Genomic DNA, 15001 nt, shown 5'->3' with positions numbered 1-15001 from the left:
GGTTTTCATCCAGGACTACTTCAGAGCAGGGGTGGGAGAACAGCCAGACTATATCTGAGTACCTTCCTACTCTTTGCATAGCAATGCTACAGCCCAGTCCAACCTGGGCTCAGACCAGTACACAAGTGGTGGTGGAGGTGTTACCATTATGGAATTTCAGGAACAAGGCAAACAAAGCTGGCGCTTGGGAAGACACATAAGGACAGCATCCACAGGGAAGGGTTAAATTGGGTTCCTCCCTTGGCTCTCACGTCCTGGAACTGGTTACTTAGTTTGGCACTGGTCCAGGGACTCACCCCTTGACAAAGCTGTCTGAAGTCCCTCCTGATTTGGCAGCCGTCAGGTTCTTGGCTTCTTTGATCCACACCTGGAGCTCTCCCCCTTCCCCACCTTTACCTGTAAGGGACGTCAGCCATAGCAAGTGAGCTGCTACACTCTGGATTTGTCCTAAGCTCTAGCTATGCAGCACTCCCTTCTCTTGCTCTGTAACAACCTGAGGCAGACTTCACCTGTATCCTCAGTACCTAGCCCAGTACCTGACTGTAAGCCATAGGTGCTCAGTTAATCCCACTACAACAGCAATAAATAGTAACTGCAAATGGGAATGGGCTATGCGCCAGAGACTACCTTAAGCATTTCATTCTCAAAACAACCCTCCGAGATATACACTATTTTTGTCCTCATTTGATAGATGAAGAAACTGAGGCTTAGAGAAATAAAGTTCCTGATACTTGTTGAATGATTAAAAAGGGAACTCCTCCACTTGAGTTCTTGCTCCAGTCCTCACTTCACAGGACTCATCAGGTAGCACCAACTTCGACCCTCACCTCCCATTTGTAAGATTTGTTTCTCAGTCTACATATGTGCTAATCTCACTGGTTCTTTCAAAAAGAAAGAAAGAAAGAAAGAAAGAAAGAAAGGAAGGAAGGAAGGAAGGAAGGAAGGAAGGAAGGAAGGAAGGAAGGAAGGAAGAAAACATCCTTTGAAAAGAATATCTCCCTTCAAGCTTCTCTCTCCTTCAGGTTATTCTTGATGTGTCTGTCTCCTTTCGTTCACCATCAACTACCCTGAAAAAGAAATCCACACTCACTGGCTCTACTGCTTTGCCTGGTTCACTCAGTCTAGTTTCTAGTGAAATCTGGTTGCTGCCTCAACTAATGCACTGAAAATACAGTGCAATGCCAGTGAGGCGAGTCTGCTCAGTCCTCAGCTGGCCTGGCCCATGCCCTCCTTTGCCTTTTTTCCGAAGCTCTCCTGGCATTTCTCTCGCCTGGTGTCCCTCTCTTTCACTGCCACTTCTTTCCCTCTTTATCCTTCACTGTTGCTTTTCCCCATGGTTCTATCACTTCTCTAAATATTCAACACACCCTCCTTGGGGATTTCACTGATGCCCCAAATCTTCTCGATTAGACCTGGCTGAAGATCTGTTTTGGAAGAACTTTGCCTTCCCACGGCTGATGGATCAAGCTAAACTCCTTACCACTGTGGCCAGGCTCTATTCAGTTAAGCCCCTATTCCAGCCCCCTGCCACACATGTGTACCAACACTGCAGTCCACTGAAATAAGGGGTCACTCCCCCACCCTCACATATAACCTCACATTTCCCATGCCTGTTAAAACCTTGGCATGTGCAATCCTGTCTTCTGGAAATACTCCTCTCTCCACATCCTCTTCCTTTTTGCCTATTAAAGTCCTAGTGTCCAGTTTCAACATTACCTTCTCCTAGCGCTCCCAAATGTAACCAGACAGAATTCATGACTCCTGGACCTGTGTCCCTTTAGCACATGACTGTTCTGGTTTAATTCATTCCTCAAAGGAGGTCAAATATCACATCTTCCTCCCGTGCATCACCTACATATCCATAGTCACTAGCACAGTGCCTGGCATGCTGAATTATTCTCCCTCAGCCTTCGGTTTCCTACTCCTCAAACTTGATTTGACCACTCCTGCTAACTGCCCTTCGCAGCCCCAATGTTTCTGTTCTCTTCTGTCCTCATCATAGCCTGCCATAGATGGACTGAGACCATGTCAGGTTAATAGTATTTAGAAAAAAGGAATGTCAACCCTAAGGTGCTCCCTTTTGATTGAAAAGTACAGAAAAGGCTTCCTTAGTAACAGAGTCTTCCCTGACCCAGGGAGCATCCCAATCTGGGCTCTCTACCTGTGCAACCCAGAGCCAGCAGCAGCCTCGCACAGATCCTGTGCAGAAGACTAAGGGCTAAAGCCAGGGCCCCAGAGAAAACTCACTCTTTTTCCGGTCACCTCCAACAGGGAGTTTGGAGGCTGGGATGTATTTCAATGAAACCACCAACTCGCCTTTGTGTGATGGCAAGCCAGTCAGGGACTCAGCACTGACCTGAAACACAGGGAAACCCATCACGTCAAGCCAGGCTGCTCAGGCAGTTGGGATCATTCCCTGAGGGCGTCCTAAACAGTATCCCCCAAGAACAGCTTCTCAGCAAAAGAGGCTCCTAGCTCCTTATGAATACAACCCAGGGTCCTCAGGCCATGGCTGCCACAGGTTTTCAAGGCAGTCTCCAGGAGGAGCCTAGTAGTGGCAACAACCAAGAGCCTTCCGCAATCCCCACTACTATGGCACCGTGGGGACACAGTTAGTAGATTGCAAACACTCAAAGGTCTTCCAGCAAGCTTGCCACACAACTCACAAAGGATTGACACCATGACAAAGAATCTTGCTGCCAGGGTTGTTAGTAATAGCCAGAAAGTGGAAACAGCCTAAATATCAATCAATATAGGAAGTGATTTCAATATCTTCCTATGGCATGTGGCAGGCAGTCATCAATGAGAATGCAGGGAATCTGTCCATGCTGACATGGAAAGATGTCTAAGACATTCTGTTAAGCCAACAAAGCAATGTGCAGAGAAAATATCTCACGTTAAAATATATTCATATTTGTCTATGTGAATATATATATGTAAATAGTAAGTGGTATCATGACCACTTCTATGCAGCACTTACTATGTGCCAAGTATTGTTTTAAGTACATTAAATACATTGTTTTGTTTAATCCTCAAGATACTCCTTATGAGACAGGTATTATTATCCCTGTCTTACAAGCTATGAAACAGAGGAACAGAGACATTAAGTAACTTTCCCAAGATCACACAATTAGTAACTGGAAGATACAGGATTCAAATGCAGGCAGAGTACATGCTTTTAGCCAGAGTATTACACTGCGTAGAAAACCCTAGAAGGATGCAAAGTTAACACTTGTTTCCACTAGGGAGGAGAAAAGACTAGGGATTAAAGGGCTTTCCCTTCTTCCTCTGTAATAACGGCAGCTACAGTGTCTTTTAAAATGAGAATGGCACATATCACTAGTGTTGTTTCTAAAGATAGAAAGTATGTTTGTTGAAACGGCTTGCAAAGATTTGAGGGCTAGATGGAACTCTTACAAGGATTTGAATATGGCACAATTCTCAATTTTACAGTTACTCACATTATGTTTGAGTAGTGTCTGTCTCTACCACCAGAATCTAAGTGCCAGGAGGATAAGAATCAAGTCTATTTTTGTTCATCCTAGTACGTTGAACACGTAGCAAAATATGAGCACACAGTAGACACTCCACAGATATTAACATAATGAGCATAAGAGTAGTTGAATCGGTATCTGGGATGAGCAGTGCGTGGCCCACCATCTTTTGCTTTGAGTGGTAGAATTGCTTCACTCTATTGGGTCTTTCTGGTTTGACTCTGTTCTTTATGATTTGGTATCCAGAGCTTGGGCTGGGGTAGACTAGAGGTGCCCGTTTACATGCCTGTGTTCACTAGGGTCCTGTAACCTTGGTCCTTACTCTGAACACACTGACATTAGACAGGCATAATCCCCATAGGTCTGGGTCAGGTAGCACATCCCCAGACAACACAAAGTTTAGTACAGGGGACAGACGCAGAAGAAGCAAGAGGTGGATGCTACTAAGTGAAAACCAAAGGGAGCAAATGGATTTCTAGAGACAAGTAAGAAAAACCAGAAAGAACAAATGTAGAATGCTTTCAGATAAAATATTTAATATGAGAGTAGAATTTTGTCATTTATGAAAGTCCATGCAATTTATTAATTTCTAGGTTATGAACTTCAGTAGATTTTTTTTAAAAAATGGAGTTTAGCATTAGTTAGACACTGGCATATTTGTTTCAGCAACACATTTCAATTCTGGCTTAAAATTCTTTGCAAAGAATAAATACCCCATTTTAATGCAGATGCTTCTCTTTATGTAAGACATTTTAATTGGCAGTAGCTTGTGACATGTCCAGTACAATCATATCACGAGTAGACCCGAGAGGATGACTTCTATGTCAGATGCTTGAAAAATTCTAGGTTCTAATAATTGCTTTCCTGCTCTTATTAGTATTTAAAGGGGACAAATTTGCCATTGTCATTATTTTTGGAGGGCAACAGCTATCAAATTATGAGTTATGCATTTCTTTTGACTCAGCAATTCCACCACCAGGAATCCCTCTGACAGTTATAGAAGCTCAAGATATACTAGAGCATGGTTTTAAGAGAAAGTAAACATGTGAACAATTAAATGCCCATTAGTGATGGAGTGGTAAGTAAGTTAGCATCCAGGGACATGGCAGAAGGCTATGAGAAAAGAAAATGATAGATCTGTAAGCAGTGGCCTAAGGATGCCCATGATAAATTGCAAAATTACCATAATCAAGAGAAACAATGAGGTTCACGTGAGCCCATTTGTGCAAAAGTGTGTTTGTGTGTGTGTGTGTGTGTGTATAATGTGTAGATGTATATCTGTGCTGCTTGATACAAGATTTCTAGAATGATATCCAACCAGCTGTTTACAATGGTTATTTCTGGGGAATGAAATCTACTTCCTCTTTTAAAAAACACTTTCTATTGGTTTAGTTCTGAACCACATGCATGTATGTCCTCTAATGCTTAATTTTCTTAACATTGCAAAAAGTTCAAATGTTCAAAAGGGGCATATAAAGCAGCCGAAAGCCCCCTTCTGTTTTAGTCTCCCTCCCTAGAGGCAGCCATCAATACTAATTTCTTTCATAACTTTCCAAAAATATTCTATGCATCATGGATTATCTTAAACATTTAAGATGCTAATATAAAACAATTTTAAAGAGGAACTTTGTCATTGCATAGTTCTGATGATCAAGAAGTTGCTGAGTCCTGTTTTAGCAATTTCAACTTAACCAGGATTGTTGAACGCTCCCTATGTGCCATGCTCTGACTGGTACTTTGTATATAATCCTGAAAAAGAGGCACATTATTGTTTTATTGTTTGTCCATCTTTAAACAAGAAGCTGAGGCTCCTAGAGCTTTGGGTGACTTTCCTAAGCTACTTCATGAGTTAGGTGACTCACCTAGCGGACAAGGGCCAGAACCAGGATTCAGTGCAGGCCTGCACTCAGATGCCAGGCACGGTCATGCCACACTGCTGCACTCTCACCTGAGATGCCATCTCCAGAGTAAATTTCTCTCGCCCGTGTAACGAGGAACACAGCAATGGAGTTTCATGAACTGCTTTACTTCCCACTTCCTCAGCAAGAAAGTTAGCTTGGAAAACAGGCACAGATTAGGATACACCCAGAGGGTTAACTTGGAAAAGAGATGCAAGTTAGGACGTTAGGAAACACTCAGGCTATGAAAGGTTAGGAGGCAAAGCTTGACACACATATTAAAGACTTTTCAATGCAAACCAAGGCTTCACACTTTGCCCGGCTTATGCGGAAGAGAGCATTCACGCTTAACACACCAAGTGCCTCTAAAATTGATGTCAAACTCAGAAGTGCCAGCAGGGTGCGCTAGAACTCCACATAAGACTACATACAAAGCTGCTAACAACACTGACCAGCAGAGGTCGCTGCAGATAATTCTACCTCTGATCGCCCTGCGGAAGGAATTGTTAAAAAGCTGACTACCTTTCCGTGTAAAGGGAGGCAATGATCCAGTCTCTTATCGAGCTTCCAGGAATCCATCTGGACCTCTGCCTCTCCAAGGAAAGTGTTTCTGCCAAAACGACCGTGATGCCAAACCGAGAACTGCAAAGTCCTCTGGGCCAGGAGAGACTCTGGGATCTCATACTGTGAAGGGAAAAGTGGAAGCCGGGGATGATTAGTTAGTGGCAATTCACAGAAATGCTGATTCCAAATCCTAACCAACCCAGAGTTCTAAGCACTTTGACTCTCCTCACTCAAAGCTTCAGTGAACCTCATTTTGCAGAAACTTACCATGAGAGGACCTAGAAATTTAATTATTTTTTTCCTTAAGTAAGTGATAAAACACTGGGACATCCCAAAAGAACTGCCAAGGAGACTCTGTATCCCACATGACTTTTTAAGAAGAGACTTTTGGCCACGTGACTGTCCAGCTTCACAAGGATATTTGAGAGATCACCTTCGTTCTTCTCGGGGAGGTCAGGATGTGATCAGGTGCCCAGACCAATCCTCAGACACAGACGCGATCTGCTGCAAGCCATGTCAACTGGCCAGGGTGCAGAGGAATAGCTACAGCTCAGGGGCAAGACAGAGTGAGTTCTCCTGCCCTCGGCGTCTCCATACTTACCCGGAGGAGTTCATCATAGAGTGGATTGACGGTGTCCCGCTTGATGCTGGTTTTCCTTTTGCCTTGGCGGGACTTGTCAGGCAGAAGGTAAGTCTTCACATATCTAGAAACCAAAGAAGGCACTGAGTCATTCGCTGTCCTGTCTCCAGCCCATTCTTCACTTCCCTTTGCTTTCCCTAAAAATGTACCATGATGAAATGCCATGTCAAAAGTGCCGCATCAAGCCCTCTGAGACATGCCATTCTTGCTGTTTCCCAATCCTGGCTCCCCTCCTGCATCACACCTCCCTGTGCGCCCAGGAAGTGATAAGCTTGCTCCAGAGCATCCAGACAGATGCCAGGGTCTGGTCTCGTCCCAGAGCCCCGGTCAGGCTCCGGAAGCACTCACGGGTTAGAGCGCTTCTTGGCTTCATCAGCAAAGGCCAGCTGGTGGCACTCCTTCACATGGATGACCAGAGTCTGTGTGTGTTGCTCATACTTCAGGGAAAAGGCAATCTTGCCAGTCACAAAGACGTTCCCGAAATCACCAGCTTCACTATAGATGCTCATCATGCTGCCGATCGTACTCTGAAGAGAAAGCACCCACAAACATCCGGGCATTGCTTGCATCTTCCCTCAGCAGAAAGCCAGAGTCACTGAACAAAACAAACACTTGGGAAACCCCTGCACTGAGCCAGCACTGCCAACAGTCCTTGACCCAAAGGATAAGACAGAGCCAGCAAGACACTCACAATTGCCCGGGTTCATAAATCAACTCACAGCTCATCAAGACTCTTAGCTTCTCATTTCCCCCTGTTTGTACACATTTTATTGTTCATTTTCACCTACCGCAGAAGGTGGGCAAGGAGGAGAGGTAAGGTGCAGCTAAGTCCATTGTTGCTATATTTTCTATCAGAGGCCTCCAAAAAATTTGTGGAAAAATGAAATGAAAAGGTAACGCAAATTTTCCATGTACCTTTTGGAGCCCCCCTTTGATGCTAGAATGTTGGCAAGAAGGGGTTAGTTACTAGTTAAGACAATGTATCTTTCTTATCTGTACATTTCTTTAGTCACCTGATCTCTATCAAGACCTACAGCAAAAAGAGATTGGGCTATAACTGGGGGTAGGGTGGAGAGAAAACACCACCAGTGGTGCAGAGGCACTTTCCTCACTGGTAATGATCAGTATGTGAGCCTGACTAATGTCCTAAGTATGCAGATTGATACCTAGGGGAAACAGAGTCAGGAACAAGGGAAGAAAATGTCCCTTTAACTTCATGAGCTTCCCTGGTGTTATTGACCTCCACCCTACCTGGATGCTAATTAACTCTGCCAGAGCTAGTGGTACTCAGTTCCCTTTAATAGGAGAATTTGAAGCTGGCTATGATGAAGAAACCTGATCTTGCTCATGTCATGGCCAGGGTCCCTCTAAAGTGGAGAAATTATTCTTACTGTCCACAAATCCACAAAGCTGCAATGACAACTGTCGCTAGCCCCAGTTACCTAATGTAACAATCTCGAGGACAGTGGCCTAGGAAGTTACTTCGATATACACTGAGCACTGAGGTTTCTAAAGTGAGAGTAGAAGAAGCAAATGCCTCTGGCTTACCTGAGAAGGGTGACTGGCATGCTGTCCCCAAGTATTGAGTCTGCTCTAGAGAGGCGCTTCTTTGCTTCCTCTTGCCTCGCCATGTCTATAATCACAGAACTAAAGAAACTTACCATGGAGGAGCCACTTTGCATGCTGCTCCGGGCTAGTTTCTGGCGATGCAACTTCACCAGGTGGTCGATGTCTTCCTCTTCTTCTTCTTCCTCTTCCTGGAATAATATAGATTCAGAATCAATAAAAACTGTTAAAAAGTTCAAAGACTAATGGCTCTCCTCTAGTGGGAAACATAATTATTGCAAAGCTCTGAGGTGTCACGTGTACATGTATGCACATATCCTTTTTATATATCTCTCCATTTCCAGCTTCTCAGCTCTGTTCCAACCATCTTTCTCATATCTCAAAAGAATAAAACAGGGGTGGGCATTTGGTGCAGTGGTTAACATGCCACTTGACACCCACATCCCATGTCATAGTGCCTAGTTCAAATCCCAGCTTCTCGGCTTCCAATCCACTTTCTTGCTAACACACACCCTGGAAGGCAGAAAATGATGGCTCAAGTACTTGCATCCCTGCCACCCACATGGGAGAACCAGACTGAGTTCCAGGCTCCTGGCTTCAGTCTGGCCCAGCTCAGGTTGTTGTGTGTATTTGGGGAGTGAACTGGTGGGCAGAAGGTCTCTGTCTGTCTGTCTGCCTTTCAAATAAATAAAAGTAAATAAATAAAAGTTTTTAATGGAATTAAAAAGACAAATTTATTTTTGGTGCAAAGTTTTGAAATCCACGCTTACACGGGGTATTGAGAAAGTTCACAGATGGGGTCAGCGCTGTGACACAGTAGGCTAAGCCTCCACTTGTGATGCCAGCATCCCATATGGGCACCAGTTTGTATCCCAGCTGCTCCTCTTCTGATCCAGCTCTCTGTTTATGGTCTGGGAAAGCAGTGGAGGATGGCCCAAGTGCTTGGGCCCCTGCACTCACATGAGAGACCTGGAAGATGCTCCTGGCTCCTGGCTTTGGATCAGCCATTGTGGCCATTTGGAGAGTGAACCAGCAGATGGAGGACCTTTCTGTGTCTCTCTCTCTCTCTGTCTGTAATTCTACCTCTCAAATAAATAAAAATTTATAAAAAAGAAAGCTCATAGAAATTGTACATTGTGAAAAGTAGATTTCAAAAATTTTTGCACCAAAACAAACCTATCTTTTAATCCCACTTTCTATGAACTTCTTGAAGTACTTTCATATATCCAGCAATGTATTAGGATGTAAATGGGACAGCAACAATAGTTCCCCCCTTTAAGCAAATAAGGAACTGAATTTTCCTTACAAGTTTGGGGGAATTAAGATTAATGGTGCCTTTTTCTAAAGAGTTAAACAAGTTGATTGAAAGTATCTATATTATTGTAGGAAGAGGAAGAAGAAAAAGAGGAAGACATTATCTAGATAAGTTAAATTTCGTACAGTGACCAAGTGAAATGCAAGGGCACTTACCAAATCCATACTAAGGCCTGGGACAGATTTGCTTCTGTCTCCTAAGGAGCCACTTTCATTCCCCACATCTTCTGGGCGAAGATCTATCACAGATTTAGTGTATTCTGAGTGGAAGACCAAAAACTCAAATCAAAAGAGAAACTACTCTTCTTCACACCAAAATAACAACAAGGGTACTCAAAACTTTTGCCCCAAAGGGACATGAAGGGAAAGCAGCTACCTGAAGGCCTGAGGATTTTTCTGGTGTTCTTCTTGAATATCATTTCACTCTCATCAACAGATAGCACATTTTGACCCCCAGGCTGAGTTTCCTAGGAAGCAATAAGGGCAAGGAAATGGAAAAGGACAATTGGGCAGACAGTGAGGCAGATAGAAGGAGTGAGTAAGGAAGGATAGCCTTAGGAAGAATTGGGCTCAGTCTTTTGCTAAACCATGACAAACTTAAAGATTAAATGCCTGGAAGCAGCACAAAACTTATTTTCTCACATTTCAACCAAAACCTTAGAAAATGTTTCCAAGTGCATCTGAACTGAAATTTGTTTATTTGAACTTCCTGACTTAAATTCTGCCCGAGAAAAGAGAGAAAGGGAGGCCAGTGCTATAGTGTTGTAGGCTAAGCCTCTGCCTGCAGTGCCAATATCCCATGTGGGCACCAGTTCAAGTCCAAGCTGCTCCTCTTCCAATCCAGCTGTCTGCTGTGGCCTGGGAAAGCAGTAGAAGATGGCCCAAGTCCTTGGGCCCTGCACCCGCGTGGGAGACCTGGAAGAAGCTCCTGGCTCCTGGCTTCAGATCAGCCGTTGTGGCCATTTGGGAAGTAAACCAGAAGATGGGAGACCTTTCTCTCTGTCTCTCCCTCTCTGTCTGTAACTCTACCTCTCAAATAAATAAATAAAAAATCTTAAAAAAAAAGAAAAGAGAGAAGGGGGGGAGGGAAAGGAGTGAAGGAAAGAGGCATGCAAGCAGGCAGGCCAGTAACCTGAGGCTTACCTTTTCTACTTGAGATCTGGGGGAAGACATCTTCTTCCATTCTGGAAAGAGGCCAGATTTATCCAGAGAGTCGGTCCTGGAGATAGATTGAGAAGTTATAACTAAGTTACACCTTCTCCTTCCCCTTCTACCCGGGGCCCAAAATTCTATGGAGGGAGAGCACTGGCTTGGGGTCAAATCCAGAAGGTCCACTTCACTTCTAATTTCCTTGAAAAAAAAAAAAAACGCAAAAGATCAAATAGGCAATTTTTCTCAAACACAAACATTCATGCCCACAAATGCTAAAGAATCAGCTGCTGCTGGGGCTATGCAGCCTGGAATCATGTTAAAATTTTTTTGAATTTATTAAACAGATGGAGATCTCCCATCTGCTGATTCATTCATCACAACAGCCAAGGCTGGAGCAGGCCGAAGTGAGGGACCAGGAACTCAATTTGACTCCTGTGTGGATGGCAGGGACCCACTGACTTGAGCCACCACTGCTGCCACCCAGAGTATACATTAGCAGGAACCTGGAGTAAGCATCTGGTGCAGGAAATCAAACCCAGGCACTTTTTTGAGAGATGTGAGCATCTTAGCCACTGCACCAGAGCCCTGCTCCAGACTGGGGAAATTAACCTACTCCAGGAAGCTGTGTCCAGAGCTAAATCAGTAGAAGTGTTGCTGAAACACGTCTGGTGAGATCAGAGAAAATACTTACTTCATTTGGTTTCCTGAGGACAGAAAGCTGGAGCACAGAAGCAAAGGAACCGTGCATCCTGAGGCTAGAGAACAAAGTGGGAACTCTGGGGTTGAACAGAGGTGGGGGAAATCAAAGAATCTCACCTGGAGGTGCTATCCGAGTCAGCTGTGTAGCTATCCAGGCTCTCACTCTCAGCCTCCAGTGCACTCTTCCCACTTTTCGCCTTTGGCACTTCAAGCGGCACACTGAAATAAAAACCAAGAACCAATGCTTGAGGAAGCAGGTCTCCTGCCTCTACTCTGGGCTCCTTCTAGCCCAGTCACAATGTGAGCCCAAGTGATCTTTCTAAAATAAAGCTGAGTACACGTTTACAACTCTCCAGTAGCTCCTCACTGCTACTGAGATTGAGTTCAAATTCCTTCGCATGATAGTCCTTACGGTTCGTCCCTGTTCACCTCTCCAGCCCCATCCTTGACACTCCATTCCTCCTCACACTTTATATTGCACAAAGATAAGTTCTTTTGACTCCCTGAATATCCCCAAGCTCTCCCTTTCCCTGTTTTCCCTGCATGGGATATTCTTGTCACAATGATCGTCCTTCTTCACCTCCCTAATTGTTTTGTCTTCAACTCTTTTGTTATATGTTGATTCCTCCCATTTCTCTGAGCACACTCTCACCCCAACTCTAGATGAGTAACCTTCCTATGTGGCTCCTGCAGCACCCAGATTTCTCGGTACCAGTAATTACATATGTAATTATTAGACTATGTCGTTTATACAAATAATTTGTTCAGTAATTTAAACAAATAATCTATTTAATGTCTTTCTTCTCCATTAGACTAAACCCTAAGATATCAGTGACCACACATTATGTTCAGGGCTATGTTCCCAATCCATAGAAGAGAGACTAGTGTAGAGTAGGTATTCAAAGATTTTATGGCCTGATTCCTGATTTAATATCCTCAGTACGGGGCTGGTGTTCTTTTGTGGGGTGGGGGTTAAGCTGTCACCTGTGACACCAGCATCCCTCTTCTGATCTGGCACCCTGCTAATATGCCCTGGAAAGCAGTAGAAGATGGTCCAACTACTTGGGACCCTGCACCCATGTCAGGGACCTGGATGGAATTCCAGACTCCTGGCTTTGGTGTGGCCCAGCCCCAGTCATTACAGACATTTGGGAGATGAACCAACAGATCTCAATATTTCTCTCTCTCTCTGTGTGTGTGTGTGTCCCTCTCTCTGTAACTCTGCCTTTCAAATAAATAAATACATCTTTAAAAAATGAATAATAAACAAATACCCTCAGTGGGGCTTAGGTTTATCCACGGATTAGCAGTATGTCATAAAGATAGCATTCAGAAGACCAGAATCTTTTGCATCTTAATAACATCAGTGAGGATGGACCCTGAGCATTCAAAGCAGCAGTCCTCATCTCTAAAGGGAAGGACGCAGTTCCTGGGCCCCTTACCCCAAAGAATTAATGAGAGCAGCAGGGAGAGAGAAAAAAAATTCTCCCTCAAGTATCTCAAGTAACTTTCCTTGACTCCCAGGACACCACACTCTCCTGGTTTCCTCCTCCAACTTCACTGGCAGCCCCTTTTCAGTCTCCCTTTGCTGCTCTCACCTGCTCTCCCAATCTGCTAATCTTTGGACTATGTCCAGGTTTCTCCCTTGGGCTGTTGCTCTTCTCTATATAGAATTCTCCCTAAATGATCTCAGCTAGTCTCATGGCTTTAAATATCCTCTGTAAACTAGTAACTCATATTTATCTCTTATTCAAACTCCAGCCTTATTTTTCCAATGTTCTACTCAACATCTCCAGTTGGACATCTCAAACACAGAAAAGTCTAAGACCTAAGCCCTAATCCTCCCCCAAACCAGCTTTTCCCTCAATCTTGTCAAATGGCAGCACCCTTTTTATTTCTCAAGCCAACCATCTCAAGGACCATCTTTGGCTTCCCTTTCTCTCCCTCCCTAACCCTCACCTTCCCTCCCTCTCACTCTGTCCCTCCCTCTCCTCTCTTCCTCCCTTCCCCCTTTCTCTTTCTTTAAAATCAAATCTGTCAGCAAATCCTCTTGGCTATCGTCTTTAATGTATATCTGCCATCTAATCAGTTCTCACTGCCTCCATTGCCATTACTCTGATCTAAATCACCATCATCTAGCAACAACTCTTCCTGCTTCTTTCCTTGTTTCTTAGATACAATCTAGTAACAGACAAAATGAGCTTTCAAAATATAACTCAGACCTGAAAATGACCCAATGACACAGCAATTCCACTTTTAGGTATATACTGAAAACATGTGTTTACATAAGAGTTTCAAATGAATGTTCACAGCATTATTTGTAACAGCCAAAAGGTAGAAACAACTCAAATGTCTATCAGTGGATGACTGATAAAATGGGTATATACCTATACAATGGAAAATTATCTATCCATATAAGGGAATGAAGTTCTGATGTGTGCCACAACATGGATGAATCTTTCTTTTTTCATGGATAAATCTTAAAAACAATATGCTAAGTGAAAAAGTCAGTTACGAATGCCACATTTTATCTGACCCCATTGATATGACATGTCCTGAAAAGGCAAATCCACAGAAACTGAAAGAAGATTATGGTGTTGGGGAAATTGGTATTGACTGTTTCATGGGTATGAAATTTCTTTTGAGGGTGAAAATATTTTGGCATTAGATAGTAGTGATGAGTGCATAACATTCGGAGAGCATTAACAGCCACAAAATCGTATACTTTATAATCATATTAAGTGTATAACTGATCATATATATAGGATTAAGTGTCAAAGGATCACATAAATAAGACCAAGTGTCTGGTAATAACAGTAGATAGAATTGAAAAAGAGAAAATGATCCAACATGGGAAGCAGGCCACATAGCAGACTCATAGAATGACAAATACCCTAAATAGCACTCTGACCTCAGAATCAGCCCTTAAAGCATTTGGATCTGGCTGAAAAGCCCAGGAGAGCATTTCAGGCATGGAAAGCCAAGACACTGTGGCAAAAATGTTCTACATGAAGGATCTCTATGAGATCACAGTGGAAAGAAGAGGTTACCAAAGAAGGATGTACTTTTCTCTGAAGGGATGAGAGAACTTCCACTTTGCATATGGCCCTGTCTAAATACCAATGGAGTTTGTGGACTCAAAAGGCTTCCATAGCCTTGGCAGCTCACATCAAGAGCCTTAGGTGGTCACTGACGTCATAAACAAGAGTGTTAATTGTTAAATCAACAACAGGAGTCATTGCACTTACTCCCCATGTTGGACCTCTGTCCTTAATGAGGTGTACTATGAGAATTAACGGTAAAACCTGTCTTCAAATAGTACTTTATACTTTGTGTGTCTCTCTGTGTGCTAACAGTGGAAATCTCTACTTAGTATAGAGTTGGTCTTCTGTATATAAGGTGAATTAAAAATGAATCTTAATGAAAAATGTAATGGTGGAGGGAGCAGCAGGTGGGATGGGAGTGGGGGTGGGAGGGCGGGAATGGGGGGAAGAAACACTATATTCCTAAAAGCTGTACATATGAAATTTTGTATTCATTAAATAAAAACCTTAAAAAGAATGTTAAAAAATCATACACTTTAAATTTTTTAATGATAGTTTTATATTATGTGAATTTTATCTCATTTGTAAAAAAGAAAAAAAAAAAGATCACATTGATCAGAGTTATCTTTC

The 15001-nt window shown here is 43.3% G+C and overlaps 1 protein-coding gene across 4 annotated transcripts in view; it reads right to left on the bottom strand.

The window, feature by feature from the left end:
- The window catches only part of SYTL4 (synaptotagmin like 4), a 95419-nt gene that overhangs the window by 39305 nt on the left and 41113 nt on the right, over positions 1 to 15001 (bottom strand). For 2 of the 4 annotated variants that reach the window (XM_002720353.6, XM_070066353.2), the window contains exons 6-15: positions 11445 to 11546; positions 10620 to 10695; positions 9853 to 9943; positions 9633 to 9736; positions 8258 to 8353; positions 6945 to 7123; positions 6558 to 6660; positions 5915 to 6076; positions 2248 to 2356; positions 297 to 396 (exon numbers count right to left, since the gene is read on the bottom strand). In XM_002720353.6, coding sequence (XP_002720399.1) covers positions 297 to 396; positions 2248 to 2356; positions 5915 to 6076; positions 6558 to 6660; positions 6945 to 7123; positions 8258 to 8353; positions 9633 to 9736; positions 9853 to 9943; positions 10620 to 10695; positions 11445 to 11546 — 1122 coding nt within the window. The remainder of the gene's footprint in view (positions 1 to 296; positions 397 to 2247; positions 2357 to 5914; positions 6077 to 6557; positions 6661 to 6944; positions 7124 to 8257; positions 8354 to 9632; positions 9737 to 9852; positions 9944 to 10619; positions 10696 to 11444; positions 11547 to 15001) is intronic. The other 2 variants (XM_089324533.1, XM_089324532.1) reach the window with 1 other exon arrangement.

This window comes from Oryctolagus cuniculus, chromosome X, assembly GCF_051225735.1.
Source record: "Oryctolagus cuniculus isolate XC-2025 breed Fujian yellow rabbit chromosome X, ASM5122573v1, whole genome shotgun sequence".
In the NCBI taxonomy this organism is placed as follows: domain Eukaryota; kingdom Metazoa; phylum Chordata; class Mammalia; order Lagomorpha; family Leporidae; genus Oryctolagus; species Oryctolagus cuniculus.
Note: the sequence above shows the minus strand (reverse complement) of the source record. Positions and strands in the feature narration are given on the sequence as shown.